General features: G+C 49.1%; 1 protein-coding gene across 1 annotated transcript in view; it reads right to left on the bottom strand.

Moving 5' to 3' along the window:
- The window catches only part of HSPA4 (heat shock protein family A (Hsp70) member 4), a 711,161-nt gene that overhangs the window by 563,996 nt on the left and 119,279 nt on the right, over window positions 1-27,886 (bottom strand). The window contains exon 4 of the mRNA XM_069652484.1: window positions 4,713-4,835. Coding sequence (XP_069508585.1) covers window positions 4,713-4,835 — 123 coding nt within the window. The remainder of the gene's footprint in view (window positions 1-4,712; window positions 4,836-27,886) is intronic.

Consider the following 27,886-nt stretch of genomic DNA (forward strand, 5'->3'; position numbering starts at 1 on the left):
TGCTATAAGCTATTGTTGCCCCTGTGCCTCGAGTTAAGTGTGCTCTAGGCTTAAATTGCAACGTTCTCTTCGCAAGAAAACAGCAAAGCTGGATGCCGTTGACAATCCATTATGAAGATGCTGATTTACAGATTGGGTCATCTTTTTCTGTGGCCATTGATACAGGGTTCAAAATTCCCTGGCGCTGAGCACTAAATCGCTCTTGGATCGAGTGATTTGGCACCTAGTAAGACCTCCCAGTAAGGCTGCAAAGGGCACCTGTTTGAAAAAAGGATTCTGTGCTACCACTAATAGAGGTAAGCAGAGCTGATATTAGGCAGGCAACTGGAAGTACATTGACGAGATACATTTGTTGCCATGTGCAGAGGCGCAACCAATTAAGGCAGCCCCAATAAGACTAAAGATACATTAGATTTCATCAGTTTCACAGGGACATCCGAGTTATCCATTGAAGTTTGAATGGTATTATGTTCTGTTACTTTGCATTTATAAAGCGCCTTATGTACCATTGGTATGATCTCAAGGCGCTGGTAGGTTGAACGTCCTCGGGAACCGTAGTTCGAGTCAGTAGAGAGTCATAAGGTGCGTGTGAGCAACGGATGTGTGCAGCAGTTGTGGCACTCGTATGATAGCTGCTTATTAGCGGTATTTGTGGTGGTTGGGAGATCAGGAGTATGCGTTTGTTCTGGCAGGGTGATACCAAGACTTATTCTGGCTGCGTTAGGCCTGAGGAGAACACCCAGGCTGGCGGGTGTGCAGTTAGGATGATGGGGGAGTATGTGGCAGGTGTTGGTATGAGAACAGCTATACCGAATGTGTCATAGTATCGCTGTGATCTAGTTGAGTGATGGAGTATAGAAGAGAGTAAGCGTGGTGATATGGCGGTTTTCAGTAGGTGCTTGAGATCGAGGGGTCATCTGAACCATTTATTCCATCTGTTTTGTTCACTCAGTCTGTTCAGTCAGCTTCGTCTGTTCACACATTTCTCCTGGTTCTTTATTTGCTTTATTAGTCATTCCATTCATTCATTCCATCATTCGATCGTTCATCTACATAAACGGTTCGGCCCTCTCCATACGGTTCTGCCCACTCTATAGGTTCTGCCCGTTCCAGCGGTTCTATCCACTCCATCCGTTCCGCCATCTCGATTTGATTGATTGTTACGTTCCATGCACTCCAACCTTTCCACGCACTCAATTTGTTCAATCAGTTCCATGCATTCGTTCTGACCAATGCACTTTGTCCGATGCATGCATTTAATCCCTTCTACCTACTTCATCTGTTACGCCCCCTCCACCACACTTCATCCCATCCGCCCCACGCACTCCATTCATCCATTCCATGCCATCTATCCGCTCCATGCACTATCTATTCCGTGGACTCCATCCGTGTCATGTACTCATCCTTTCCATCCTCTCGTCCACTTTATTCCTTTCGTCCCTTACATCCATTTCCTTAATTTCATCCACTTCACTTGTTCTAATCAGTTTATCCGTTTTAATTTACATTAGCGGTTATTAGTTTTCGATTTCTCACTCGGATCATGATGCTGGATTGTTATTTATGATATAGCAGCTTTGGCCTAAGGTCATTGATTGCTGTTACCCAGTTTGCGTTAGAGTCGATTTTAAGGGAAGAACCAGGTTTTCAGTAATTTGCAGAAGGACATAAGGTCTTCTGTGAGTCGGATGTGGGGTGGAAACGCATTCCACAGAGTGGGGGGGCCAAGGCTGAGAATGATGATCCACCTAACCTGACCGAGTGGTTTTTTGGTATGACTAGGAGGCCGGCAGAGCTTGATTTTAAGAGTGCGTGGAGGATGGTAGGGTTTTAGTTTGTCTTGAAGATATTGAAGTCCGGTTTTATGCATCGCTCGGTACGAGATGCATAATGTTTTGAAGGTCACCCTTTGGGCAACCGGAAGCCAGTGCAGATTTATGAGGGCTGGGGAGATGTGCTCTCTTGGGCCAACTGCTAGTAGTAGTTTGGCTGCAGCGTTTCGGGCTATTTGTAGTTTAGTAAGTTGGTACACGTGGACTCCGAGGTAGAGGGGGTTTAGCATAGTCCAGTCGTGACAATTGATTGGGCCGCGGAGTCTGTTGGGAAAAGAGGTATGGAAAAATGTGCCCAAGAGTTTTAAGGTGGTAGTGGCAGGACTTCAAGACGCTGTTGACTTGGAGCGAGAGGGTTAGGTCTGAGTCTAGGGTGCATCCAAGGTTTTTTACTGAATTTTAGGGTGTCTGGGAATTGCCCATGGCAGATGGCCAGGGTAGCGGGTGCAGCAGAAGTTTGGTGTTGACACATAGCATTATTTCAGTTTTGGAGGGGGTTTAGCAAGAGGTGGTTTGTGGTCATCTAGTGATCTATGTCGAGGAGGCAGGAAGCGAGGTCGGGTTGGCAGTTGGGTTTTGAATTCAGGAGTTTTATGATTAGTTGTGTCATCGGCGTAGTTGTAGCACAGGTTATTGTGAGAGCGGATTATTCGTGGGAGGGTGGACATATAGAGGTTAAACAGGAGGGCTGATAGGCATGCTCCTTGTGGAACTCTGGTGTCGACTGGTCGGGCGTGGGAAGCATAGGCGCAGAGTAGGGTGATTTGGTTCCTATCATTGAGGAAGGAAGCTATCCATTTGAGAGTTTCCACGGATTCCCAGGGAGTGGAGGCAGTCATGGAGGATTGAGTGGCTGATTGTGTCGAAGGCAGTGGCTAGTTCAAGAAGGATTAGTGTGGCGCATCCCACAGAATCTGCAGTGTTTTTAAGGTCATCCCAGATTGAGGGTAAGGTGGTTTTGGTTCCGTGCCGGGCTCTGAAACCTGATTGAGCGGGGTCTAGAAGATTGTTGGCTTCGACAAAGGCATTTAGTTGGGAGAAGGCGATTCAGTCAATGAGTTTGGCAAGGAACCCGGTGTTGGAGATGGGGTGGAAGTTTTTGGGCGAGAAGGTCGAGGGAATTTTTTTTTTTAGAAGCGGCTTGACATGAACAGTTTTGAACGCGTCGGGAAATATTCCTGAGGAGAGGGAGTTGTTCTTACATGTTCTCCTGCCCAGGTAGATGCGAAAATTTCTTTGAGGGTTGTGGCTGGGCAGGGGTCCAGTAGGGAGCCGGAGGGTTTGCGGGCAGAGAGAAGTTTGAGAAATTGGTCAGTTGATATTGGAATGAAGGAGTCGAAAGTTGGTTGGGTAGCAGTCGCAGGCGGTGGGATGTGGGTAGGGTGGGTGGATTGCATGGTGGTTGTAAGAGAGCTAGTTTGTTGATTAGAGTGTATGTTCTTTCGAGAACTGGTGTAACTGTGGAGAGAGTGAGTCGCACAGTGATTATGAGGTGGTGGGAAGGGAGGTGGTACATGATGGTTTGGTGAATTTGGCTATGATTTTATGAAGTTCTTTGCTGGGGTTTTTACAGTTTAGGATGTGGGAGTGGTAATGGGCTTTTTTAGCTCTCCGGATTTCAGCCTCAATTCCGTGAGTGCTGAAAGGTAAAAAAAAATAAAAAAAAAGTAGTGTGTACTTAAGCATTCTTATGGTCTAGATAGCCAGAACCATTGTATTTAAAAGCTGCTGCATCCGAGAGCCATCATAATGGCCCTCCAGGCAAATGTGTTTGAGATATTTTAATGGGCACTCAAGTGCCTCAGCGTGTACTGCAAATCCTTTACACATTTTGTTCAAAGCAGTGTGTGTAACTGGATGCATTGGTCAACTACAGCAGATAATACAAAGGTTGTAGGTGCTCATTTCCTACAATAATTCTCAGTTTGCAACTTGTTAATAATTGTGCCATTACCATGGATAGGACGATTCGCGTTTCAAAGCCTCCATTTGCTTCTCAATCTGTTCTTGCTCTTAATTATAACAAATGACAAAGTATTGATAGAATTACAACTTTGACACCGACTGGTCAACGATACCAGCTTGTGCAAAAACTGTGGTGCCAAGGAGCGTTGTGTGCCCCTTAACAGCTTTAGTGGGCTATATATGCACACACAATTGTCAACTACAACGGTTACTTTGCATGTAGATTATTGTGCAGCAGAAGAATGTTTTTACTACTACAAAGTGGGTTCCTCCCATGAGGCCAGGTACACATGCCAATCTACAAAGATAGTGGTGACAACTTCACAAGTTTGAATTCTAGCAGGGCTTCATTTAGTTTGATAATAGCAAAATCTGTTAGTGGCAATGCAGATATGCTACTGGCACTTACTGTGATGCAGTGAAGATTACATCTTGCACAAGACAGACCCTACAAGGTTGTGCAAATCTGACCTGAGAGCCAGTGATATGGTCTATTATGTCTCTCCTTTTGACCATGCAGTAGGAGTTCCAGATGCCCATAAAAAATACCTTATTCAGTAGCGGTTTCCATCCTCAAAGCCCTCCAAACCCTATTACCCCTCACTAAGTCCTCCCAGCCGATCCTGCCATGCTGACCCATCAGATATCACCAATGCAATTTTCTTATGCAAAATGGCAAACAAATACAGTCAGTTACTTTTCAAACCCTACCCTGGCTCTTCATCCAACAACAGACTAACAGTAGAGCACAAGGTCAAGCGTTTAGCAGCGGGGAGGCAGCAAGAAAGAGAAAACTACCAGTTCACACCTTTCAAACCACTTGAAATAGCCCTAGGTCATGCATCTCAGGAGAATCGACATAAAACAAAAGGGTCTACTCTCCCAAGCCAGCAGCAAAGGTCATTTATTACTTACAGCAACTACGCAGTCTACTACAGGCTTTTTCAGTGCACTCTCTGCAGTTTCCTTTAGCTTGGTCAAAAGCATTCCGGTCACCTGCTCAATTGTAAAGTGTCGTTCTTCCTCCAAATACATAACCTAGGAGAGAATTATTTTTTTTTTAAAAAGGAATTTCGCATCTTTGAAACTAGTGTAGAATTATTCTTTTTTTTAAAACAAATATATTTTAATATGTCTGCATTATGCTACCCCAGTTACTGCACCACAGTTGCTTTTAGGCAAAGAGCATTACAAGCAATACACATTAGCGGAAGGTCAGTTATACATTATTTCATAAGTATTGTTGAGCCAGGGAATGCCTCAAGAGAGGCTCACACTGAAGATGGATACACCACAAGTTAAAGGTCAGGGTCCTTTTGCGGACTTGGAAAATGTGTGCAGTATTGGAGTAAAGAGTCGGACAAAGGGACGGCATTTTCACTATAATCTTTATTTAAATAATTACAATGGCCTATCTTCCCCTATCCCGAAAGGTTTTCCCCTACCAAACTAAACTTGGGGGGCCAACCGTCAGGGTGATTTTCAAACTTAAAGCGTCCGTCGTCTGTCCAATATAGCCTACTCTAACCCTACCACAAAGACAAAATATTAAGATAATTAGTTCCAGGGGAATGACTCGGTTCAACAGAATCAGCCCTATGAGCATATTTCTATTATGTTTATATTTATTCATTTATATTGCGCGCCAGACCCGAAGGTATAAGGGCGCAGGAGCAACAAGGTTATTCTCATAATTTACAAGGGCAAGGTAAGTTATCTGTCATTGTTCTTTATCCAATGAATGTAGTTGCGTCTAAAGTGGGGGTAGGTTTGAGGTGTGCTTGAGGAAGGATGATAGTCTTTGTATAATACTTTAACTTAACTTCAGCACTTTTAGAGAACACCAAAAGAAGAACTCCCTTCCCCTGATCCAACAGTTCAGCAACAGCTATTGTCTCTTTGTCAACTTGGTCAGCCTCCAGGCTGCAACTTGGAAACACTTTGCCTTAGTTTCAGATTCAACAAATATGTTGAAAAATTAAAGTTACTCACCGTAGTGACTAGAGTACTCCGTCATGAGTCCCCTTTACTCCATCCTTGTCGGTGTCCCATCATGGGGACGGTACCGGAAGCTTTGGTAGCAAATCCTGAGCTTCCCTTAAAATTCAGCATAGCGCCTCCAGTGACTCACCTCAGTCCCCTTTGAACACATCGGACACTTTTGATGCCCGGCTACGTCAATTACATATTGGCCATAGGCAGACTTGCGGATGAAGATGGGAGGGAAGTCTGGAAAAAAGGGGACTAAGGACTAGGAGTACTCTAGTCGTTATGGTGAATAGCTGTAATTACTCCTATGTCGTGTCCCCTTTACTCCATCCTTGTGGGCGATTCCACTGAAGAAGAACATGGGGTGGAGCTGTGACAACCTAACTCGTATGTAGGATGAAACGAAAGGGTTCTTCAGAACGCCTGGAGCTCGAGTCCAGGGAGTAGTGCTTACAGAAGGCCGGAGTGGCCCAAGTAACCGCTTTGCTGATGACATCCCATGAAGCATGTCTCTGAAATGCAACAAGGCATGAATCCCTTCAGGAACAGGTATGCCCATGGCCGTGTACGCCTCAGAAATGGAAGCCCAGAGCTGGCGGAGGAGCCCCCAAAAGTCACAGAGAGAGAGAGAGCCAGCGAGAGAGAGAGCCAGCGAGAGAGAGAGAGAGCCAGCGAGAGAGAGCCAGCGAGAGAGAGAGAGCCAGCGAGAGAGAGAGCCAGCGAGAGAGAGAGAGCCAGCGAGAGAGAGAGAGCCAGCGAGAGAGAGAGAGAGCCAGCGAGAGAGAGAGAGAGCCAGCGAGAGAGAGAGAGAGCCAGCGAGAGAGAGAGAGAGCCAGCGAGAGAGAGAGAGAGCCAGCGAGAGAGAGAGAGAGCCAGCGAGAGAGAGAGAGAGCCAGCGAGAGAGAGAGAGAGCCAGCGAGAGAGAGCCAGCGAGAGAGAGAGAGCCAGCGAGAGAGAGAGAGCCAGCGAGAGAGAGAGAGCCAGCGAGAGACCTCTTTAGGTCCAAGGAATGTAGGGCCCACTCATGCTCGAACTGTGGATTTGGGAAAACATCGACAGACAGATCTCTTGACTCAAATGGAACGGATAGACCACCATGGGCAAAAGGTTTGGGTGAGTGCGCAAGATGACCATGTCGTTGTGAAATATGGTGACGGGCGCTCACGATGACAATGCCTGCAGCTCACTAACACTGCGCACATAGGCGAGAGCCACCAACAAAACTGTTTCAGTTGCCAAGCGGCTGTTAAGAGGCCATTGGCTTGAAAGGCTAAAGTTGCAAAGCTGCAAGAAGAACATTGAGTTTGTAGACCTTATGTGGCCTATGCACTGGAGGGAAAAGCCTAGAAAACCCCTTAAGGTGGCACTTAACCACTGAGTTAGCTGCCGAAAACACATGCTCAGGGGGAACTCTTGTAATCCCAGCTGGCTGCCAAATACATGCAGCAAGTATCAATCTGAACTCCAGAACAAGTCAAGTGTGCTGATAAAGCCAGAGCTCAATGGCAGACCTAGTCCATTTGCTTTTATAATGGGACTGAGTAGAGGGCCTCCTGGCGTGCTGAATGATGTCCCAGTTGTCATCTAAAAATTGATCATGGGGAAGTCTCTGCTGATCAGGAACCAGGCTGACTGGGCCAGTTTAGCGGGTCCGGATGTCCCACTTGCCCGCCCTGCTGCATCAGGAAGGCCCTGTGGGGATCGGAAGATGGACGGGACCCTCTGAGCGCAACTGCAGCAGATCCGAAAACCAAGTTCTTAAAGGACAGTGGGGGACAACCAGGATGAGGATGCAGCCCACCAAAGCCTGGAATTTGCATAGGGTCTGTTGGAGCAGATGGGTGGGCGGGAACACCGAACACCAGCAGCTGTGCCAGCAAATCTGGAGAGTCTCCCAGTGACTCCCTGACCTGCCCATGAGGCAAACTTGGGCAGTTGGCATTTAGGGGAGATGCAAACAAGTCCAAGTCCATGAACCACCAACGCAGGAACAGGGGTAACAAGGAGATTTTGTGCAACTCCCACTCGTAGGTGTTGAACCCCAAGCGGCAGAGCTAATCCGCTTCTGCATTGCCGTCCCCTGGCCGGTGCACGGCCAAAATCCAAATCCTCTCTGTAAGGAACCATTCCCAGATCGAAACTCCTAGCTGCAGACAAGGGCAGGGAGGGGATTTGGGGTTAGCTCGAGCAGATTAATATGTAGGAGGGATTCTGTCCTGGACCATGCCCTGCAGAGTACCCCCCCCCAGCCCCAAAGAGGAGTTGTTGTCACCACCAGGTGAGGCTCCAGTCAGGTGAAGGGGGATCCCACTAAAACATTGCCATTCATCCGCGAAGTTCAGGCAGACAGACAGAGCAGTGGAATTGGGATCCTGTCCTACAGACCTGTCTCCTAATGCCAATTGGTCACCAGGTGGCGCTGGAGGCACCTCAACTTGAGACAGGTATGCTGTACAGTCAGCATGCATGAGGGTATCAGGCCTTGAATGTGCTGGAACCACCATGCCAAGCTGGTAGAGTTGCCCAGAAAGTGCCCCACCGCCTTGTGTAGGGAGATGATATGGCATTTATAACGCGCTTATACACAAGTGTTTCAAGGCGCAAGATAAGCCCCTTGAGCGTGGGGAACACCCGCTGAAGGGTAGCGTTCCAACGCACCCCTAGGAAGACCAGGTCCTGAGATGGGCATAACTGCAATTTACTCTGGTTGAGGGAAAACTCCCCAGCTGATGAAGGATATCTGCCAATCTGTGGCAGGAGTGCACCACCCCTTCGGGTGACCCCCACCCTCACCAACCAGTTGTCCAAATAATGAATAGTTACTCACCGTAGTGACTAAATTACTCTTATTACATAGTCCCCTTTCCTCCATACTGCATGGGTGGGCGTCCCTCCCTAGGGATGGGAGACAACCTTTTTCACCAGCAAAATATACCTTGCCCTTTGAATTTAGAGGCCAGACCCTGGGAGCATGTGCTCCCCTGACTCCGCCCACTGGCACCACTCAGTCCCCATTGCAGTGTCGACAATATTTAATGACAACAGTATTATGGGGGGGGGGGGGGGGGGGGAAGAGAGAGAAGACGTATGGAGGAAAGGGGACTATGGACCAAGAGTACGTTAGTCACTACAGTGACTATCAATTACTCTTACATCCCATCCCCTTTCCTCCATACTGCATGGTCAATTCCAACTGAATGTAGCCCCAGGGTGGATAGGAGACCCTCCTTAAGAAAACAGGTTTTGTAGAACAGCCTGTCCGAAAGCCACGTCTGACTTGGAGCCGGCTTCCAAACAGTAGTGCTTAAAGAAAGCAGAAGGGGTGGCCAAGGTGACTGCCCTGCTGATGACCTGCCACGGGACCTGCCGCTGGAAGGAGACGGCCGTGGCCTTGGCTCAGACAGCGTGGGCATGCATGTTGGCTAGAAGTGGATTGTTCTGTGCCTCGTAGGCCTCCTTAATGGCTGAAACCATAAACCTTGCTATAGAGGATAAGCATGCCATGACTCCCCCTCCCCAACCCCCCCGCTCCCGCTCAGAAGGTGACAAACAGGGCGGCAGACTTGCGGAAGCCCTTGGTCCTGTCCAGATAGAATTTCAGAGTGCGTCTGACATCCAGACCGTGCAAGACCTTTTGAGCCTCTTCCTTAGGATCAGTAAAGTAGGTAAGACTATCTCCTCATTTAGATGGAAAGAGAAGGCTACCTTAGGTAGGAAAGCAAGGTGTGTTCTCAGGACCACCTTATCCTTATGAAAAGTAGTATAGGATTCCGATGCCACCAGAGCCTGGATCTCACTGACTCTGCGAGCAGAGGTGAGGCCCACTAACAGAACTATGGTGACCAGCCTGATGTCCGTGGACGCTATTGGCTGGAACGGTTTGTACGTCAAGGCGCCCAACACTACACTCAGGGTGTGGTTTCTTGATGGGCTGGTAGAGCCTAGTTAGGCCCGCCATCTGTCGCTTGCCCACAAGGTTGGAAGAGAAGACAACCTCCTCTGAAATTCTGTAGGCCCCTATGGCTGCCAAATAGGTGCAGCATGTGTCCACCTGCACGCTTGAGTGAGCAAGGTGTGCAGAGAAAGAGCAAATCATCCAACGTGCAAGTAAGGAGGGGCGGAGGGGGTGAGGTCGATCTTAGAGTCCGCCCAGCGACAGCACTTAGTCCATATACTGTTCTACTGGCTCCTAGAAGCCTTGCTCCTAGCACCCTGAATGATCTAGGCAAACCAGGCTCAGGTGCATCAGCGTGACCTGCTCAGGAACAACGCAGCGAGGGCTAATTTTTATGGAGATGGATGGTTGACCCTGCCGCCCCTCCCCCCCCCCCGTTGTGCCAGGATTTGAGTTGGACCCATCAGCAGGTGAATGGGTGGCCTGTCTAAGAGGTCGAGAAGCTCAGAGAACCACAGTCTTGCTGGCCACCACAGAGCTATCAGAAGGATGCTGAGGTGACAGGATTCCTTTATCTTGCAGATCACCCTATGGACCAGGTGTGGGAGGAAAGGCATTTGCTGTCATGCCATTCCACTGCATCTGGAATGTCGCCCAGGGAGCCGGGGTCCTGCCCCGCCAGAACATGAACTGCTGGCACTTCTTGTTGTCCGAAGAGGCAAAGAGATCCACCTGAGAATGCCCCCATCTGCTGAAGATCTCCATCAGCACCTGATCGTTCAATTGCCACTCGTATTTGTCTGCTCCCAGTCTGCTGAACCTGTTCCAGCTTGGACTCCCACGGGAGGTGGATGGTAGTCAGTTAGATTATGTTCTCCAGGGCCCATTTCACAGGCTGATCGCTAGGCTGCACAGTGGTGAAGACCTGGTAGCACCACCCTGCTTGTTGACATAGTATACATGCAAGTGGAGTTGTCCGTCTGGATGAGGAGGACCTTCCCCTCCCTCCATTCCCCCCCCCCCCACAATGAGCGGAAGAAAAGCATTCAGAGCTAGCAAGATGGCCATCGGCTCCAGCCAGTTCATAAGACTCCTGCAGGGTCGACTCCATGGACACTAGTTGTCCAAAGTGGCCCACAGCCTTGTAGGGAGGGATCCGTGGTGACCTGCGGCCCGGCTCCCAGAAAGGCTTGCCCATCCGCAGGTTGCAGTCCCTGGACCACGATGTGAGGTCCGGAAGGAGAAAAGGAGGAACGCTGACAAGCGCCACTTGGAAGCCCTGCTCCCGATTCATGAGGCTGCGAAGTGCAGCTGTAATCTCATCTCGAGTATCACGTGGGTTAGGGCCAGTAGGACCGCTGCAATGATACCTAATAAGTGTTGGTACCACAAGGCCGAGGTCACTTCCCGGGTGAGGAAGCAAGTAGTGGCCCTCTTGTTGGCCATGATCTTATCCTCTCCTCGGAGCTTGTGTGCCATGAGGCCCAGAAAGGTCAGGCTGCGAGTTTGCTGCAGCAGAGACTTCTGATATTGATCAAAAATCCCAGACCGTGGAGTGTGATCATAAGGGCGGAGGAAGTGTGATGAACCGCCTCCGGAGATCTCGCCCTGACGAGCCAGTCGTCCAGGTACATGAGCCTGGTAAATATCCTGGGGGCTTAACTGAGGCTGAAGGGTACCAGCTTGTATTGGAAATGGCAGCCCATGATCCTGAATCGTAGAAAGTAGCGATGCAGTTTCCAAATCGGGACATGTAGATAAGCGTCCTTCAGATCAAGGGAGCACATCCAGTCTCTTCTGTACAATGTCTCCGCAATAAGTGCTGGCGTAACCATCTTGAATTTTTAAAGCGGGAGGGATCGGTTGAGGGTGAAGAGGTCCAACACAACGCCAGACGGGTTCTTTGTTTGGCAAAAATCCTGGAGCAGCCCAATCCTCGCTGGGAGGCTGGAACATCTACTGCATGGCTCTCGATGAGCGACCGAATTGCTACCCGAGTTGCTGTCCCCATCTGTGGGACTGGAGAGGAGGAGGGAGGAGAGGAAGGTATCGGTAGGCGGTACCCCGTGGATACCGCCGATAGGATACAGGGGTCCGCACTTTTTTGATGCCAAAACTGAAGGGCAAACCTGCCCCCACCCCCGCCGTAGACACATGGCCCGGAAGGGGGCGCTTCATGCCTTCTTGCCCCCTGAGGCTGTTGCGGAGGAGGGGGGGGGCTGAAAATAGCCCTTGTTACACCCCTCTTTTGTTATTTGCACCGGTGCAGACTCCGAGAATGCGCAGGTGCCGACTCTGAGAACAGTCAGGCTGTCTGGACCTCTGTTCTTGAAAGACCCGGCAGATGCTAAACGGCCGCCCCTTGTCAGAGCATTAATGCGACTGGGTGTACGCCTTGGGCGTGGCCTTCGGAAGGATAAAGACTTTGCAGTTTGTGAACTGTTCTTTTTATCCAACTCCTCATCGGTGTGGTAGAGTGAAAGATCACCACCTTCGAATGGAAGGTCCAATATGCGTTCCTGGATGTCTGGGTTGAATTTAGTAGCCCGAAGCCACGCAGTCCATCTCATGTCCGTGGTGATGCATATGGCCTAAAATACCCTTACGGCCGGGTGCACAACTTTATGTTAACAGTATTTAACCCTTAAGGTTTTAGGAACATTAGTGGGGTACAAGGGAGAAAAACCAACCCTGACACTAGGTGTACAACAGTAAACAGAAGCAGATGTCCAGTCTTGTGGAACACTCCTGTCCCTTGCACAACCTATGTGTGTTGAAAAAAACAACCAAAAATGTATCATTTTAAATAGAAATTTCAAAGAAACTTGTATCTCCTCACTTTTGCACTATTAGTTTTTATGTTAATCCAAAGAAAACAGTTTTTCATCAATGCCAGTGTAAATACAATAGTTCAAAAGAAAATATTTCTACGTTGCCAACTGTGTTTGAAATCATGTCATAAGTTACATACAATTATCCTCATTGCTTAACCCATAATAGATTGCTAATATTTTTTTAACATATGCTTATTCTGCTCGACATGTTTCGGGAATATTTCCCTTCTTCAGGAGCGGATTATTTATTTTTGTGCTTCTCAATGATCTACAATCAATTTAAGAGACGATATTTTCATTAATATACTCTTGTAAATTTCAAAACAATCAACGTATCCGTCATGTAGGATTCTGAAGTAATCACAGAAATGATGCTTCAAATATTCAAATTTCAATCAAAATTAAATTGCTGATCCTTGATAAATGTTTTTAGCGTGTGTTGCCATACGTTCTGTGCCAACCTGTAAGTATGATAGTACACGCTAGATACAAAGGAGAGCTAGGCTATATCTTTAAAGATCACAAGGGCATTTGCTGCCTTGACTGGCGTTGCGCCGAGTATATCTCATTTCAGCCCATGGCATCCAACTTCTTCCTCTCACTGTCCGGGGGAACAGAGGCTGACTGATGAATTGGAGGACTTCTTTCTTGCAGCCGGCGAGACGACACTCAGGGGATGGCGGTGATTGCAGGCACTTGGGCAGACTCCAGCACCCGGTACTTCTTAAACCAGTCTCTTTTCGACGGGATTATTCACCAGCGCCAGGCCCTCATCTCACACGTCCACGAGAGGCACTGCAGGATGGGAGGTGGGGGGGCTGGGCCCAGCGCCTACATTATCACCATCGTCGTAGTCCCCCTCAACAAGGACCTTGTCCTCAGCGCTTCCGTCTTCGTTCCCTGTGTCCTCCAAGACCGTGTGAATGGACGCCATGTCCTCTTCGTCCAAAGATGAAATATCTGTGCCTTAGAGCTCGGTAGAGGCCTCCACTGCACCCCCCCAACCTTTTTGAGTCCTGAGGTGTTTCAGCAGGCATCCTCTTCTCCAGCATCTTCTCCACCGGCCTGGCCGCTATGGGCGCTGCTGGGGTCCCCTGGGCCAGGACCACCGCTTTAGCTTTCGAGAGGGTGGCCGCCACCAGTTAAATTGTTGATTATGTAGACTGGGCCACCTGGGCCTTCAGGGGCAGGTCGGCCACCTTACCCTGTGCCTTGGCCTTCTCCCGGAGCTTCCCCGGGTTATCAGATTTCCTCTTCGAGCAGGAGCTGAAGCGACGATCGCGCCTCACTCGTCGCAGGACCTGCTTGCGCAGCAACCCTGACGGGAAAGGACTTGCAGTGCTTGGCCTTGTCTTGGACCCCCACTGATGGGGCATCCTCAGACCGACTGGTCCTGGGCGAGGCATGCCCTTACTTGCCGCACGGGGTAGTGGTCAAGGCTTTGACCCACGCTCCCAGTCTACTGTGTCAGTCCTTGATGGCGAGTTTGGAGAATCCAAGGCAAATTTCACAATCCGCTTCTTTGTGATACGGATGAAGACAGAGGCACCGGGAGAGTGTCCACCACAAACAGTTTTAGTCCGCAGCTGGAGCAGAGTTTGACGAGAAAACCTCAGTTCTCCGACATGGTCCGATGTGCAGTGTAGGGCTGTAGGCCTTCTGGAATCATCATCAAAAAGGTTTGCCCTAGAGGGGTTGACAAAAGACAAACTGATCCCCGCCTGCCAGTCGAAAGCGCGAAAGGGTACACAGGCTCCATTTGACAAAATGGAGACATTTTAATGAAAAAAACTCAAGAATCAGAAAAATTCTACAGCGCAAAACACGAGGCAACCCAGCAATTGAACGTGCAGTAAAAATCTGAGGGGGTGGGGGCTTGGGGAGGGCAGTTATTGGCTGGGGCAGTATTACCCAGAGCTCAGTGGTTTAGAGGAGAAAGAGTTAGTAAGTGAAAGTGAAACTTTTCTCTTTTACCGAGTATTCCCGGCCTGTCGGGGACTTTTCATGAGCATGTGAATCCTTGCCAGACCCTATGTTGGAGAAGAAGAATTACAGACAAGTAACTTGTTCCTTCTCCAGCATGGGGTCTAGCATGGATTCACATTCTCATGAATAACGAATACATAGCAGTACAACGTTACACAACCACAGGAGGTGGCAATACTTCACAGAAGCAATTACTCTCATCTCTGGAACAGAATCACCTCAAGCGAACAGGTTGCGTAGCACTGCTTGGCCGACTCTGCACTCCTCCCTGGAATCCCCGTCGACAAAGTAGAATCCTGTGGCGGTGTACATGGACCTCTTCGTAGCAACCCTGCAGATGTCCAGCAGGGGCACACCAGACAAGAATACGGTCATTGCAGCGATCGCTCTACTGGAGTGGGCTCTGGGACGGCCAGTTCACCAACCGATGTGTGATTCAACTGAGAGCCACCTGGAGATGGAAACCATGGACAGGGCCTTCCCATGATTCACAGGACCAAATTTCACGAACGGTTGAGAAGTCTTCCGAAAACGCTTAGTGCGCATCATGTAGAACTTCAGGACACAAGCTAAGTCCATCAAGTGCAAGGCCCTTTCAGCCGGTGACAAAGGCTTCAGGAAAAACATGGGTAACAAAGGCTTGTTGAAGTGGAAATCCGACTGTACCTTCGGCATGAAATGGGGATGCGTCCACAGCCCAACCCTCGACTCGGGAAGTCAGAAATGGCTGTTTGCAGGATAGTGTCTGGATCTCACCCACCGTCCTGGCCACAATGAAAGCAGTTTTCCACAAGAGGAACAAGAGTGGGTTAATCGAAACAGTCCTTTGAGGAACTCCTTGGCAAGACCAAAGAGAAGATCTTCCTGGAGACCTGGTGTAGTGAGATAGCCGGCAAATGCACCATGATCGAGGTGTACGCCAGTCCGGCCAAGGACAACAAGTAAGGAAGGATCTGCAGGGCTGTGACCCTCTGAGAGGTGATATTCTGACCAGCACCACGTAGCAAAACGCTTACACATGTGCTAAAGCTCATGCCTTGGCAAGGACCTCCATTCAGTTCACTGGCAACTCGTAACCTCCAAACTAGGGCTGCCAGAGTCAACCCCTCAGGTTCAGCGATCCTGGGTCATGGTGCAGGATTGCGCCTCCTTCTCTGGTGAGAAGATCTAGGACTACTGGTCAAACTGCCAGAGGCAATGCTGACAGGGTGACATAGTCCAAATACCAGATCTGCTTCAACCACGCTGGGGTGATTATCCTGCATCGGCACTGTTGGAGTGAATTGATGACTTGTAGCAGTGTTAAGCTGAAACCTGTGAAGTTCCCTTAGGGACCACTGCAGAATTTTAAAGACTACAGGCGTTAGCAGTAAACCAAATTGGTAGCAGTCTGCACCACCCAGATTTACCTGGTAGCTGTGGCTGAGCAGTCAGACTTCTCTCAAGAAGAGTTAGGGAGTATACAGAGCATACACAATAGGGCAGGTACACAGAGTAGAACAAGCAAACACTGACCAGAGCTTTGTGTAAAAGATATTATTTATTTAAAAACACATCTAAGGAAACACACTGGCACTAATCTCAAGCAAGTTCAAAAACAGTTACTAAAGTATATACACTCCCTTAAAAGAATATTAGACAAGTCTTAAGTAAAGCCCCACTTATTTTCAGACATCAGTGAGTGCTTAACGCAGATGGCACGCTAATAATTCGGTTTTAAAAGGGAGAGAAAGGCAGAGCATAAATTGAAACAGATCCCAACACTTTCAAAAGAACACATGAGAGGAAGGCAGAATCAAACCGTGAAGTTAGAGTTCAGAAAGTCGGATCTTTTTAAAGAGGATAAGATCGAAATGTGTCCAAGGTCACGCGGTTGGAAGGTGCACAAAAGTCTTGAAAAGGTTCAGAAAGAAGTTGGCCCAAAAGAAAGGGACCAGTTAGATGGTCAAGAGGCCAGCCCAGTTTAGAAGGTTAAGTATTTACTGTCACCTTGTAGCTATCTATAGAAAGGGAGGCCAGGCGGACACAGTACCTTGAAATGGTGAGAACACTCCAGCGGGGGCAGTTGTTCCTGGCAGCGGTTGGGAGTTGGTGCTTCGTCCGGCAGAACAGAAGATCTCGTCGGGGAGGAAAGCAGGGGATTGTTGTACTGCCAGGGAAGAAACCAGCCGCCGAGTTTCTCGATTCAAAGGAGAGGTCCTTTTATTTGCGGTTGAGTGGCAAGTGGCTATCCGGTTGCCGGGGTGCTTGGCACAGGCAATTCAACCACTAGACGCCATGGTAGGCGAAAAGGAAAGCGAACTGGTTGTCCCCACCAGCTCAAGGGGAAGAGACTCTCCGGCAAGAAGATCTCCTCCGTCGTCAGGAAGTGGTGAGACGGTTCAGCAGGGCTCCACCGGTGGTGTCGTCGCAGGTCGGCTCAGCTTCTCCCTCTTCGGATTCTCAGATCCTGTGGCGACTTCTGAAGTTCCAGTCCCAAAAGCCCTACTTTTATGCAAGAAACGCCCATTCATTCAGCCTAGCTGTCAAACATGTTAAGTGGTGAGCCGGCTTGGGCCAATCGCACAAGAGTGCGACTTGAGTTGCCAAGGAAACTCAGTCCAGGGTGCCTAAACCCCCTCCTACACCCCCTGTGGTACCCAGACAGAGGCACCACTTTTGGAGGCTTCTGTGGAGAAGCCCACCAAAAAGTGGAACAAAGGGCTCGACTTGGGTTGGAGTCAAAGAAGAGAACACAAATGCCATTTTAGAATCGAGTTCTGGCAAAAAATACCAACCGGTGAATATTAAATAAATAACCCGGCGGTATGTTCGAGGCTATAGGAATTAAATAATTAAAGTTGGTAGCCTCGAACAATGGGAAAATCCCATAGAGATATATTTGCGGTCGAATATAAAAAGTAGTATCCACTGCCACCAGCCAAAACTCGATCAGGTGGGACAGAGACGTGCCCCCTCGAATAACAGACCCCGGGTCAATCGAATTGCCCCTACCAGTACGTCACACAATATGATGGTTTGTACTGGTTTCTGTTAATAGTTTGGGACTAGTAAAGCCAATGGTGACTTTATGCTGGCAAACGTATGGCATTTTGGAGTTCTCTGCCGTAAAAAACAGATCGCTCTGGGGCCTGCCCCACTTGCTGAAGATGTAGTCTACCTGGTCCTGCTGAAGTTCCCATTCGTGGCAGGAGCGCCACTCCCTGCTGAGGGAGTCGGCAATGGTGTTCTGGACTCCCACCAGGTGAGAAAGGAGGAACATCTCTTGTCCGATGACCCAGGAGAGCACTGGGGATAGAGTGCACCCCCCTGCTTCCTGATGTAGAATATCGTGGTTGTGTTGTCCATGAAGATCCTCACTACCTTGCCCTATAGAGATGGGAGGAAAGACTTGAAGGCCCAGAACACTGACTGCAGCTGCAGAATATTGATGTGAAGATCCTTCTCCATCAGCTACAGGCCTCTGGCGTGCAGACGTGTTGTATGAGCTCCCCAGCCTTCCAGTGAAGCTTCCGTGGTCTGTATCCTGGTATTGGGTTGGGACGCGGGGGTGGGGCGGGGGGTTCCGAAACATCATCCAGCAAGCATCCAGGAACTCCTCAAGAGGTTGCACCCATTACCTGCCAAGCTAGATAAAGTAGATGCAAGACGACATCATGCCCAGCAGCAACTTGGTCTGCACCGTGGCGGTCTTCAATGACAAAAGCTGTTGCACTTACCCCAGAATGGCTGCTACCCTCTCCTCCAAGGACGACGCTAGGCAGGAGACTGAGTCGGACGGTCATTTCCGTGTGTCCAACGGCTAAATCTAGCGTACTGCCCTGGATGAGCCAGTCATTGATGTATGGGTACATGTGTATCCCCCATACAGGAAGATGGGCAGCCACTGGTGCCAGGCATTTTGTGAAAACCCTGGGGGCCAACTTCAGGCCGAAGGGGAGGGTCTTTAACGAAGTGCAGACCTTGTACGATGAAGTAGGCATCCTCCAGGTCCAGCGAAGTCAAGAAATCTTCCAGTTGGCTGAGCACATGCTGCAACGGGACCATCCTGAATTTTTGGGACAAGGTTTTGTTCAGACGCCGACAACCCCCAATTTTCTTTTTGACCAAATAGTATCTGGAGTAGGCTCCGGAGCCCCGGAATCGGCATGAGACCAGCTCTATCGCCCCTTTTCGTAGCATGGCCCTGCACCTCCTCCAAGAGTGTAGGGATGGGCTGTTTCTGCCAGGCCACAGGAGGGATCTGCGGACAACTGTGCTGAAACTTAAGGGTATGTCTGGGCAAAAACATCCAGCACCAATCTGTCAGTGATCTGTCAGTGATCTCCCACTCGCTGACGAACCCAGCCTCCCAACGGGGTGCACAGGTGGGGGGCCAGATGTCCAGGCGAGCTTCAGCACCGGCGCTGCCCCCCCCTCCACTCTAGGGCAGGGGGAACAGCCCCTGAACACCTCCTTTGTTGTGGACCTGGAGGGCTGGCAGTACGACAAGGAGAAAGCTTTCACCAATCTGCTCGACTTCCCTCTGGAAGATGGAAAGGAAGAGTGGTGTTGCTGGAGCGTGCCCAGGGCACTGGCCAGTCCTGAATTCGTCTTGATGGCCTTTAAGGACTCCACGTCCTTCGCAAAAAAAAAGTTCTCCATCAAACAGCATGTCCAGTACACTCGCCTGGACCTCCTGGCACAAATATGTAGCATTCAGCCAACCTCGACAACGAAGGCAGACACCGTTCCAATCTTCCGGAACCCTGTGTCAGCAATGTCCAGTGACACTGATGGCATGGTCCAAAGCCACCTCTCCCTCCATCCTCTTGTCCTCATGGAGGAACTCTAGAATCGGGCCCAGCTTGTACCACAGCTGCCGTCATACCTGGCAAGGATCACCAGTGCGTTGGCCGCCTTGATGGAGGACGCCACGGTGTAGATATCCTTCCTTCCCATGGCGTCCAACTTCTTCCCCTCATTGTCCGGAGGGGATGAGGAAGGGAACAACTCTGGTGGGGACGTCCTCGGGTGCTTAGACCCGCCTACCGGGACGATATCTCGGGTCAGTCGCTGCTTTATCTGTCCCCGGGTCCACTGCGGGCGAGTTGCCCTCGCGGATGTGGAGGCTTTAATGGGGGTATCAGGAGGTGCTTCCTCTTTGCCGGAGGCCAATCAGGTGGTCTGGGGAAACCATAGGGGTCGGGGCCTGTGGCATTCTCTTCTGGCTCGCCAACAGCAAAGTGTGTAGGGTCGACGGGATGTCCAGTGATATATCTCTTGCCTTATCTGGTTTGATCGGGGCACTAAGCACCACGCCGTCAGCCCTCCTCTTCCACATCCTCGTGGACTTTGTGTAAGGACTCCAGGTCCTCATCGTCCGTGGATGAAACTTCCATGGCCCAAGACAAGGTCTGGGGATGGAATGCAGCCTCTTCCCCACCCCCTCCTTTTTCCATCCCGAGGAGTCAGGGCAAGGCTGAGAAGCGGCATCCTCTTCTCCAGCGTGCCAGCAGAGTTCGCCAAAGTCACTACGGCAGATCCTCGCCTCAGAGGCAGGGGCACCTTCTGCACTTTGGGGGGGTGCGGAAGGGAGGGGGGTACCTTTACCGGGTCAGACCCTTGTGCCTTTGCGAGAACAGCCTCCACCAGTTCGATCGTCGACGAATACTTCATCTGAGCCGCTTGGGCATTCTTAGGCGGGTCAGCCGCATTCTCCTCAGTCCTTGGCATCTTGGGCTTCTCCTGCAGCTTAGCCTGGTTGAACGATTTCCTTTCAGGAGGAGCTAGATTGCGGACTGGAGACGGACCCGGATGGTGAGGTCGATTGCACCCTGTCCATCGCGGGACCCGCTTGCGCATCAACCCCAGTGTAACTGGACTTGCAATGCTTGGCCTGGCTTTGCCTGCCCCTCCCACCCCCCGAGTGAGTTGGGCGCCCTCAAAAGGACTTAGAAGCCTGTGCTTCAGACTGGCCGGTCCTGGGTGAGGCATGACCCTGCTGGAAGCACGGGCCAGAGACCTTGGCGTTCAGCCGTGCTGCCAGTCTACTGTGCATCACTACTAGTCTTCTTGGAGAAGCAGATATTGCATTATCCTTCCTTCTGGTCGGATGAAGAGTAGAGGCATTGGAGGCGCTTGTCCTCCACAAACATGTTCTGTAGCCCGCAATTGGTACAGGGCCTGAAGAGGATTTTCCTTCCATCCTTCCTTCCTTCCTTCCTTCCTTCCTTCTCGTCATGGCTGGAGGTTCGGAGTCAGCCCGATGGCCTACTGGAAACTTAAACGATCCTCACCCTTGAGGAGTGCTGAAATTCACTGACCAACTGATTCCTGCTGTCGGCAGATTGAGAGCAGAGCACACAGCTCCTTTTGAACAAAAATAGAAACTTTCAGTCGAAAAACAAAGCAGAGCAAAACTCAAGGACTCTGAAGAATGAAACGTGCGATACAAATCTGAAGATGGCTTCTAGAGGAGGGGCTTAGAGAGAGGACTGTCATTGGATGGGGGCAGTATGACTTCGAGGAAAGGGATTGGTTTAAAAAGTTGAAAGTTTGTAAGTGAAAGGGAAACTTTTTTACTGAGGATTCCCAGCCTGACACGAAATATTCCTGAGCAAGTGAATCCATGCCAGACCCCCATGCTGGAGAACAATGGCTTGCTATTAGTAATGGTACTGCTTGATGTGGGGCTGGAGGGGGGAGGTGTAATGGGGACCTTAGTCACAGCTCAATCATATTCAGGAGTTAACGGCTAGACCTGTATGGGCATCTTTGGGTGAATGTGTATATGAAGTTAATGATAGATTTTAGAAAAAGTTGGATAGTCTGAGAGACAGGGTAGGATTGGTGGGAGAGGAGAGAAATGAACATTGAATGCACTTCAGGAAAGAATTATATGCCTGCTTTTTAAGTAGATATGGTGGCCTCTCAGATGTTAAACATGATTAATCAAATTCAGTTTTCGGTGTGTGGGTTAATGCAGGCAGTTGTATCGATGGGTAGAGTTGTATGTCAGTTATTAAGGAAGCAACTAAAATAACTTGTCTTCCCTCTTCCTCAGAATGCTTCCATTATGTACAACTCAGATTTAAACAACCATACTGAAAGGATTCTGGACAAAAAGGCTCCTTTGACCAACTCCAATTCCGAGGTAATGAGCAAACGCAAAGTGGTTCACAACGGACTTGAATTGGTTAAGATGCAAAGTCAACAACTCAGAACCTTCCCTGTTAATTGAATAGTTATAACCACCCCCCCCCTAAAAAAAAAAAAAAAAAATCTAAAAAAAAATCCTTCGACCTAAATAATTTTAGACCCATTCCTCTGTCCACAATTGGGGAGAATAGTTCTGACTCAGCTACAAACTTTTGTAGGAAGTAACTGACTGTTAGATGAAGCCTAGGTGCATTCCAGGCAACAGGGTGGCACAGAACTAGTGACCTTGATAATGGACTTAATGAGAGAGAAAACCAACAATGGGATATCATGCGCCCTGATTTTATTCGACCTGTCCACAGAATTTGGTACAGACCACCATCAAATACTGTACCACAGTGCTGGTTGTATTAAGGACACTGTCCTGAAATGGATTCAATCCTTAAACCGTGCCCAAGTCCATCTTAGTCCATTCTCAGCCACAGATGCTGAAACGCCAGTACCCCAGGGATCCACCCTCATTATTTAACCCATTCCTGCAACCTTTTACATCAATCCGGCATTTCCGTTAACTACGCTGATGACCGCTCTTGTTTGCTCTGAATCAAGATAGTGTTCAATGTTAGGCAAAGTTTGTATGCAGTACCCTTTGGGACCACTACACAACTAGGACTACAGGTGCAAGCAAAACGAACCTATGGTTGAAGTCTGTACTACACAGTTTTTGGTAGCGGAGCTGAGCAGTATTCAAGTAAACTCTTACACTCAAGGCTTCTTGGTAAAAACACTAATTTATACAGTCAGTTACAAAACATTCACTAGAATGAGGCAATCTATATCACACTGAAATATACTTCAGTACTTTAAATGCATCACAACCTGATAGTGTAAACTACTTTGAAGGAGGAGCAAAAAGGCATAGGTTAATAAAAAGATGTTTAGAGTTACTCTTAGAGAGTACAAATGTTTTGAGTTCACCAGAGGTGGTGATTCAAAGCAATAGGTAGGCCAAAGTCAATGGGTTAAAGTCTTGTATAGGATAAAACGGTTCTGGTTGTTAAACGGAAAAGTCTTTGCCAAAGTTCTCAGAAGTAGTTCGTAAAAGAAAGAATCATGTTGGGTCACAAGCTGACTAGGCCTGCAAGCTGCAAAAGTTCCACACACTTTCGTAGTGAGAGGTAAATTCTCAGTCGGGTTTTCACAGTACCTTACAATGAAGAAAAAGGTGCAGCTGAAGATCTGTTCCTTGCAGTTCCTGCAGATCTCACTGTTCCTGAGCCTCAGTCGTGGGGACAAGAGGGAGGACGTCGGGGGGACTCCTGCACTGCACTGGGACTGGTGAAAAAGCTGGCACTGGCAAATCTTCAATTCCGGTAGCTGTAGTCAAGCACACAAACTGGTGTCCCTGGTTATTCGGTTTCCTGCAGCACTAAGGAAAATACAAGAATGGTATCCAGGTGGCTTAGTGTCGAGTTGATTGGTCCCACCAACTCAAAAGGGAGACGTCGTCCTTGCAGGGGCTTCTCTGTCGAGGTGAACTTGGTGCTTCGGACATGCAGCAGGGCTTCCCCGGGCAAACAAAACGGTCCAAGAGTTGCAGCCGTCCTCTTCAAGCTCGTCTTCAGTTCTTTCGTTCCGGTTGACTGTGCCTTCCCAAGCCAAGAGACTGCTTTTTATCCAGTTTCCTCCCATTCATTCCAGCCTAGCTGCCAACTCAGCCAGCAGGGTGGATGTCCTCACCAGACAGTCAATCAGCCAATCACGCCAGAGTGTATTTGGGTCTCCTATGGGACTAAGCACACAGTTTTGGGCACCTCCCTCACTTCCTGCCTGCCCCAGACACTCGGGCAACAAAGGCAGGCTTCAGTCCTGAAGCCCGCCAAAGGCATACGAACAAAGGGACCACACCCTGGATTGGCACGCAGAGAAACTCTAGAAGGACCTTTCCAAAGAGACATGGCAAAAAGAGAAGACCGGAACCAGTTTAAACAAAGGAGGCTCAGACGCCATCTTGAAAAACATGGCTCCCGCGATTTAACGCTACTGGTGTTCACGGTCGGGAAAAATCATGATAGTTCATTATAAAACCACTGCCACCAGCAATCGAGAGGAAAGGGTAGCATTTGACCGCTACATGAGTTCCTAGACACAGAGGATACTAGGTAACCCCTCCAACACTCTATTGGAAGATAGTGTGTGCTGGGTCTAGGAATTTAAAAAGACTAGTAAAGTCAATTTCACTTGAAGAAAAGCTGTGGGTTTGCAAGTAAAGTCTGTGCGCTAGTAATCACTGATTGTAGTAAAGATTCTATCAAAAATTGTAGGGTGTCAGCAGCATTACCACCCACGCAGCCAGACCACCCAGGCTGGAACTGAAAACTGGTAGAAGAGAGGGTGAGGTGGAGACGCGCTAGACACTACAGCAATAAGGCACACAAATAATATAGTTGATGTTTTAATTGTAGCAGAAACAGCCGACACGTGTTTCGACACGCTGGTCGTTATCAAGGCTGAGTAATTAGTAGATCATGATATAACAAAAAAGGAGTTACAAATCAAATTAGATACACACATTAACAACATCATCGCATAAACAAAAGATGGCGATTGAAATTAGAGGAAAGCAAACATACCACAACACATTGTATAATACAAAATACAAAAATTGTCGGCATACCGTGAACCAGGGATGGAGAGTGGAGTATGCGAGGCGGAAGCAGTTGCAAGGATTAGAACAGAGCAAAAATTGTATAAGGAGTATGGTCATTTTTGAAAATGATCAGCCTGTGAATACAATACTAGAATGATGGTCACATTTAGTGTATACAACACTCAGTATGGGAAAACAAAGCGGGACGATCCCTTTGAACAGTGCGCAGAGACACCAGAGCCACCAGCCATGCATTGAAAACAACAATCACTCATTACTCAATACAGAGAATGTCTTAAAGCAACAAGTAAATGGTCAAGAAATGGCCCTTGAGAAATCAAAAGAAAGTCCTGACAGGAGGAAACTAGAGTCCAGAAGGAACAGAATAGTAAATAATCTAAGCTTACCGTACGCGAGACAAGGGAATAGTTTCTTACCTGTAACTCCATTTCTCCAGCATTGGTATCTTTCATGGATTCACATGCTTAGAATATCCCCCGTCGTCAGGCTGGGAATCCCCGGTACATTATATAGACCCTTTCCCGTAGGAAAACTTTTTCGACGCTTATGTGTCCTATCCACCTCGTTTTGTATCATGCGTGCCCGCGCCGTCAGGGCGTCATGATATAAGTACAGGCCCCGCCCCCGCGCTCCCTCAGATTTCGGCCCCCAAAGTAGTGGGGAAACCGGTTTGCATGTTCAGGGGAGGCAGGTGGGCGCATGTGAATCCATGAAAGATACCAATGCTGGAGAAATGGAGTTACAGGTAAGAAACTATTCCCTTCTCCAGCATTGGATCTTTCATGGATTCACATGCTTAGAATAGATTACACAGCAGTACCACCCCCAAAGAGGAGGCGTGCATGCAAACCCATATACTTTGTTCGCAAAAGCCCGTTCCCTATGATCATGTATACATCAGTAATAGTTAACACAGGAAAACGAACCACATGCAGTCACAAATTCCATAGGATGCAACCCCTCAACCGGGGCTTACCTTACTGGAATAGGTGTCGAAGCACCGCCTATCCCATCCGGGTATCTTCGGCATGTTGCTGCGACAGGCAGTAATGGCGGGTAAAGGTATGTGTAGCCGCCCAGGTAGCCGCCATGCAAATGTCCCCCAGAGGGACTCCGGCCCACAGTGCCGTCGACGATGCGGCTGCTCTAGTTGAGTGAGCTCTTGGCCGTCGTAGAGGCTTCCCTGCCCTAGAATGGCAGTACGAAATGGTAGATGACACCCATCTTGACAGTCCTTGCTTTGAAATGGCTTTTCCTTTAGCACCCAAACCATAGGCCACGAACAGTTGTCTCGTTTCTCTGAACGGTTGCGTACGATGGAGATAAAACTTAAGAGCCCTTTTTACATCCAATGTGTCTAGCATGCGCTCCGCTCCCGAGCATGGCTCCGGAAAAAACGTAGGCAACACAATAGAGGAGTGTTTATGGAACACCGAAGGAGCTTTTGGTATAAACTGCGGGTTAGTGGCTAGGACTACCTTGTTCTTGAAAAATCCGAAGTATGGTGGGTCTACCATTAGAGCCTGAATTTCTGAAATACGTCGTGCTGAAGTGATGGCCACTAGGAAGGCCACTTTCCACGACAGAAACTTTAGAGACGATGATGACATTGGCTCAAAAGGAGGCTTCATAAGAGATGTTAAGACCAGATTGAGGCTCCACTCCGGCGGAAATTTCTTCTCTGGAGGGAAACTCCGAAAGAGGCCTTTAAGGAAGTGTTTAATCAGGCGGTCGCTGAACAAAGGCGCCGAGTGCCGTCGACGAGTAAACCTGGAAATGGCTGCTAGGTGTACTTTTATTGAAGATACCGACAGGCCCTTTTGAGCTAAGAGCAGCAAGTATGGAAGGAGCTGTTCTGGCTTAATCGATTGCGGGGCCAAGCCTGGTTGATCCTCACACCCTTGACAGAAACTTTTCCATTTGTACGCGTATGAGGCGTTTGTAGAAGGTGCTCTTGCCGCTTGTAGGATACGCCGACAGTCCTCCGGAATCGTTAGCCGACCAAATTCTACAAAGTCAGGAGCCAGGCCGTCAACTGGAGGCTGTCCGGGTCGTGATGCCAAACAACACCGTCCTGTCGAGACAGAAGGTCGGGGGTCTTCTTGAATCTCATCGGTTCCGCCGCCGCTAAGTGTAGCAGGTCTGAAAACCACACCTGTCTGGGCCAGTATGGGGCCACCAGAATTACACGACATGGGTACCTGAGGATCCATTGCAATGTCCTCCGGACCAGGGGAAATGGAGGGAATGCGTACATGAATTTGTTCGTCCATGGGAAGGAGAACGCATCCCCCAGAGAGCCCTTCTGAGGCCATCTGCTTGCGTACTGATGGCATTTTTTTGTTGTTCTTCGTTGCAAACAGGTCTATGGACGGGTGTCCCCATTTCTTGAATACTTGTTGTAGTTGCTGGTCGTTCAGTACCCACTCGTGAACTTTGTTCATTTCTCTGCTGAGGGCATCTGCTTCCACGTTTCTCACGCCTGGTAGGTGGAACGCTAAGATTTTCATGTTGTGTTGTAGGGCCCAATGCCAGATTTTCTGTGCCTCCGTCGATAGGGATCTGGAACGTGTCCCTCCTTGTTTTCTCAAGTAGAACATCGTAGTGGTGTTGTCCGTCATGACACGCACCACCGAGTCCCTCAGTTGCGGAAGAAAAGATTTTAGAGCCCATCGCACTGCTCTCAGCTCTAGCAGGTTGATATGCAGGGAGGACTCGTGCACGGACCACCGGCCTTGTACCTGTAACGTACCCAGATGAGCTCCCCATCCGCTCAGCGATGCATCCGTCACCACCGTCTTTTGAAACTCTGGTTCCAGTAGAGGCATCCCTTTTGTTAGATGAGTAGACACTCTCCACCAGCCGAGTGCTTGAACTAGTTGTTCGTCGACGACCAGTCTGTCGGACCAGCGACCTCGGCTCTGCGCCCAACGGTCCGCCAGAAATTCCTGGCAAGGCCTCAAACAGACGGCAGTTGTTTATTAGCGGAATGCAGGACGACATGGTCCCTAGCAGGGACATGTACTTGCGCACCGAGACCTTGGTACCGCCTCTCCATTCCGACGCCTTGTTTTGAAGTTTCTGAATTCTTTCGCTGGATGGTCTCACCAGGCTTGTGTGTGTATGAAACTCCGCTCCTAGGAAGACCAAGGTCCTCGAAGGCTCTACGGAGGACTTGAAGTTTATTGCGAAGCCCAGTTCCTGTAAGAGGGACATTGTGGCTCGTAGACTGTCTCGTGTTTGTTCCTTGGATGAACCTCTGACCAGCCAGTCGTCTAGATATGGATAGACATGATGACCGTCCTTCCTTAAATGGGCCGCTATAGGGGCCAAGCACTTGGTGAACGTCCTGGGGGAGGACCTTGAACTGAAAATGCTTTCTCCCGACGACGAATCTTAAATATCTCCTGTGTCGTGGGCGTATTGGAATGTGAAAATAAGCATCTTGAAGGTCTAGTGATGATAGATAATCCATGGGTTGCACCGACCTGATAACCTCTTCGAGCTTTAGCATTTTGAATTTTAGGCTCTTTAGCCACTTGTTGAGTACCCTCAGGTCGAGAATGGGCCTCCA

Source organism: Ambystoma mexicanum, chromosome 3p (genome assembly GCF_040938575.1).
Source record: "Ambystoma mexicanum isolate Mex_15411 chromosome 3p, UKY_AmexF1_1, whole genome shotgun sequence".
Classification (NCBI taxonomy): Eukaryota; Metazoa; Chordata; class Amphibia; order Caudata; family Ambystomatidae; genus Ambystoma; species Ambystoma mexicanum.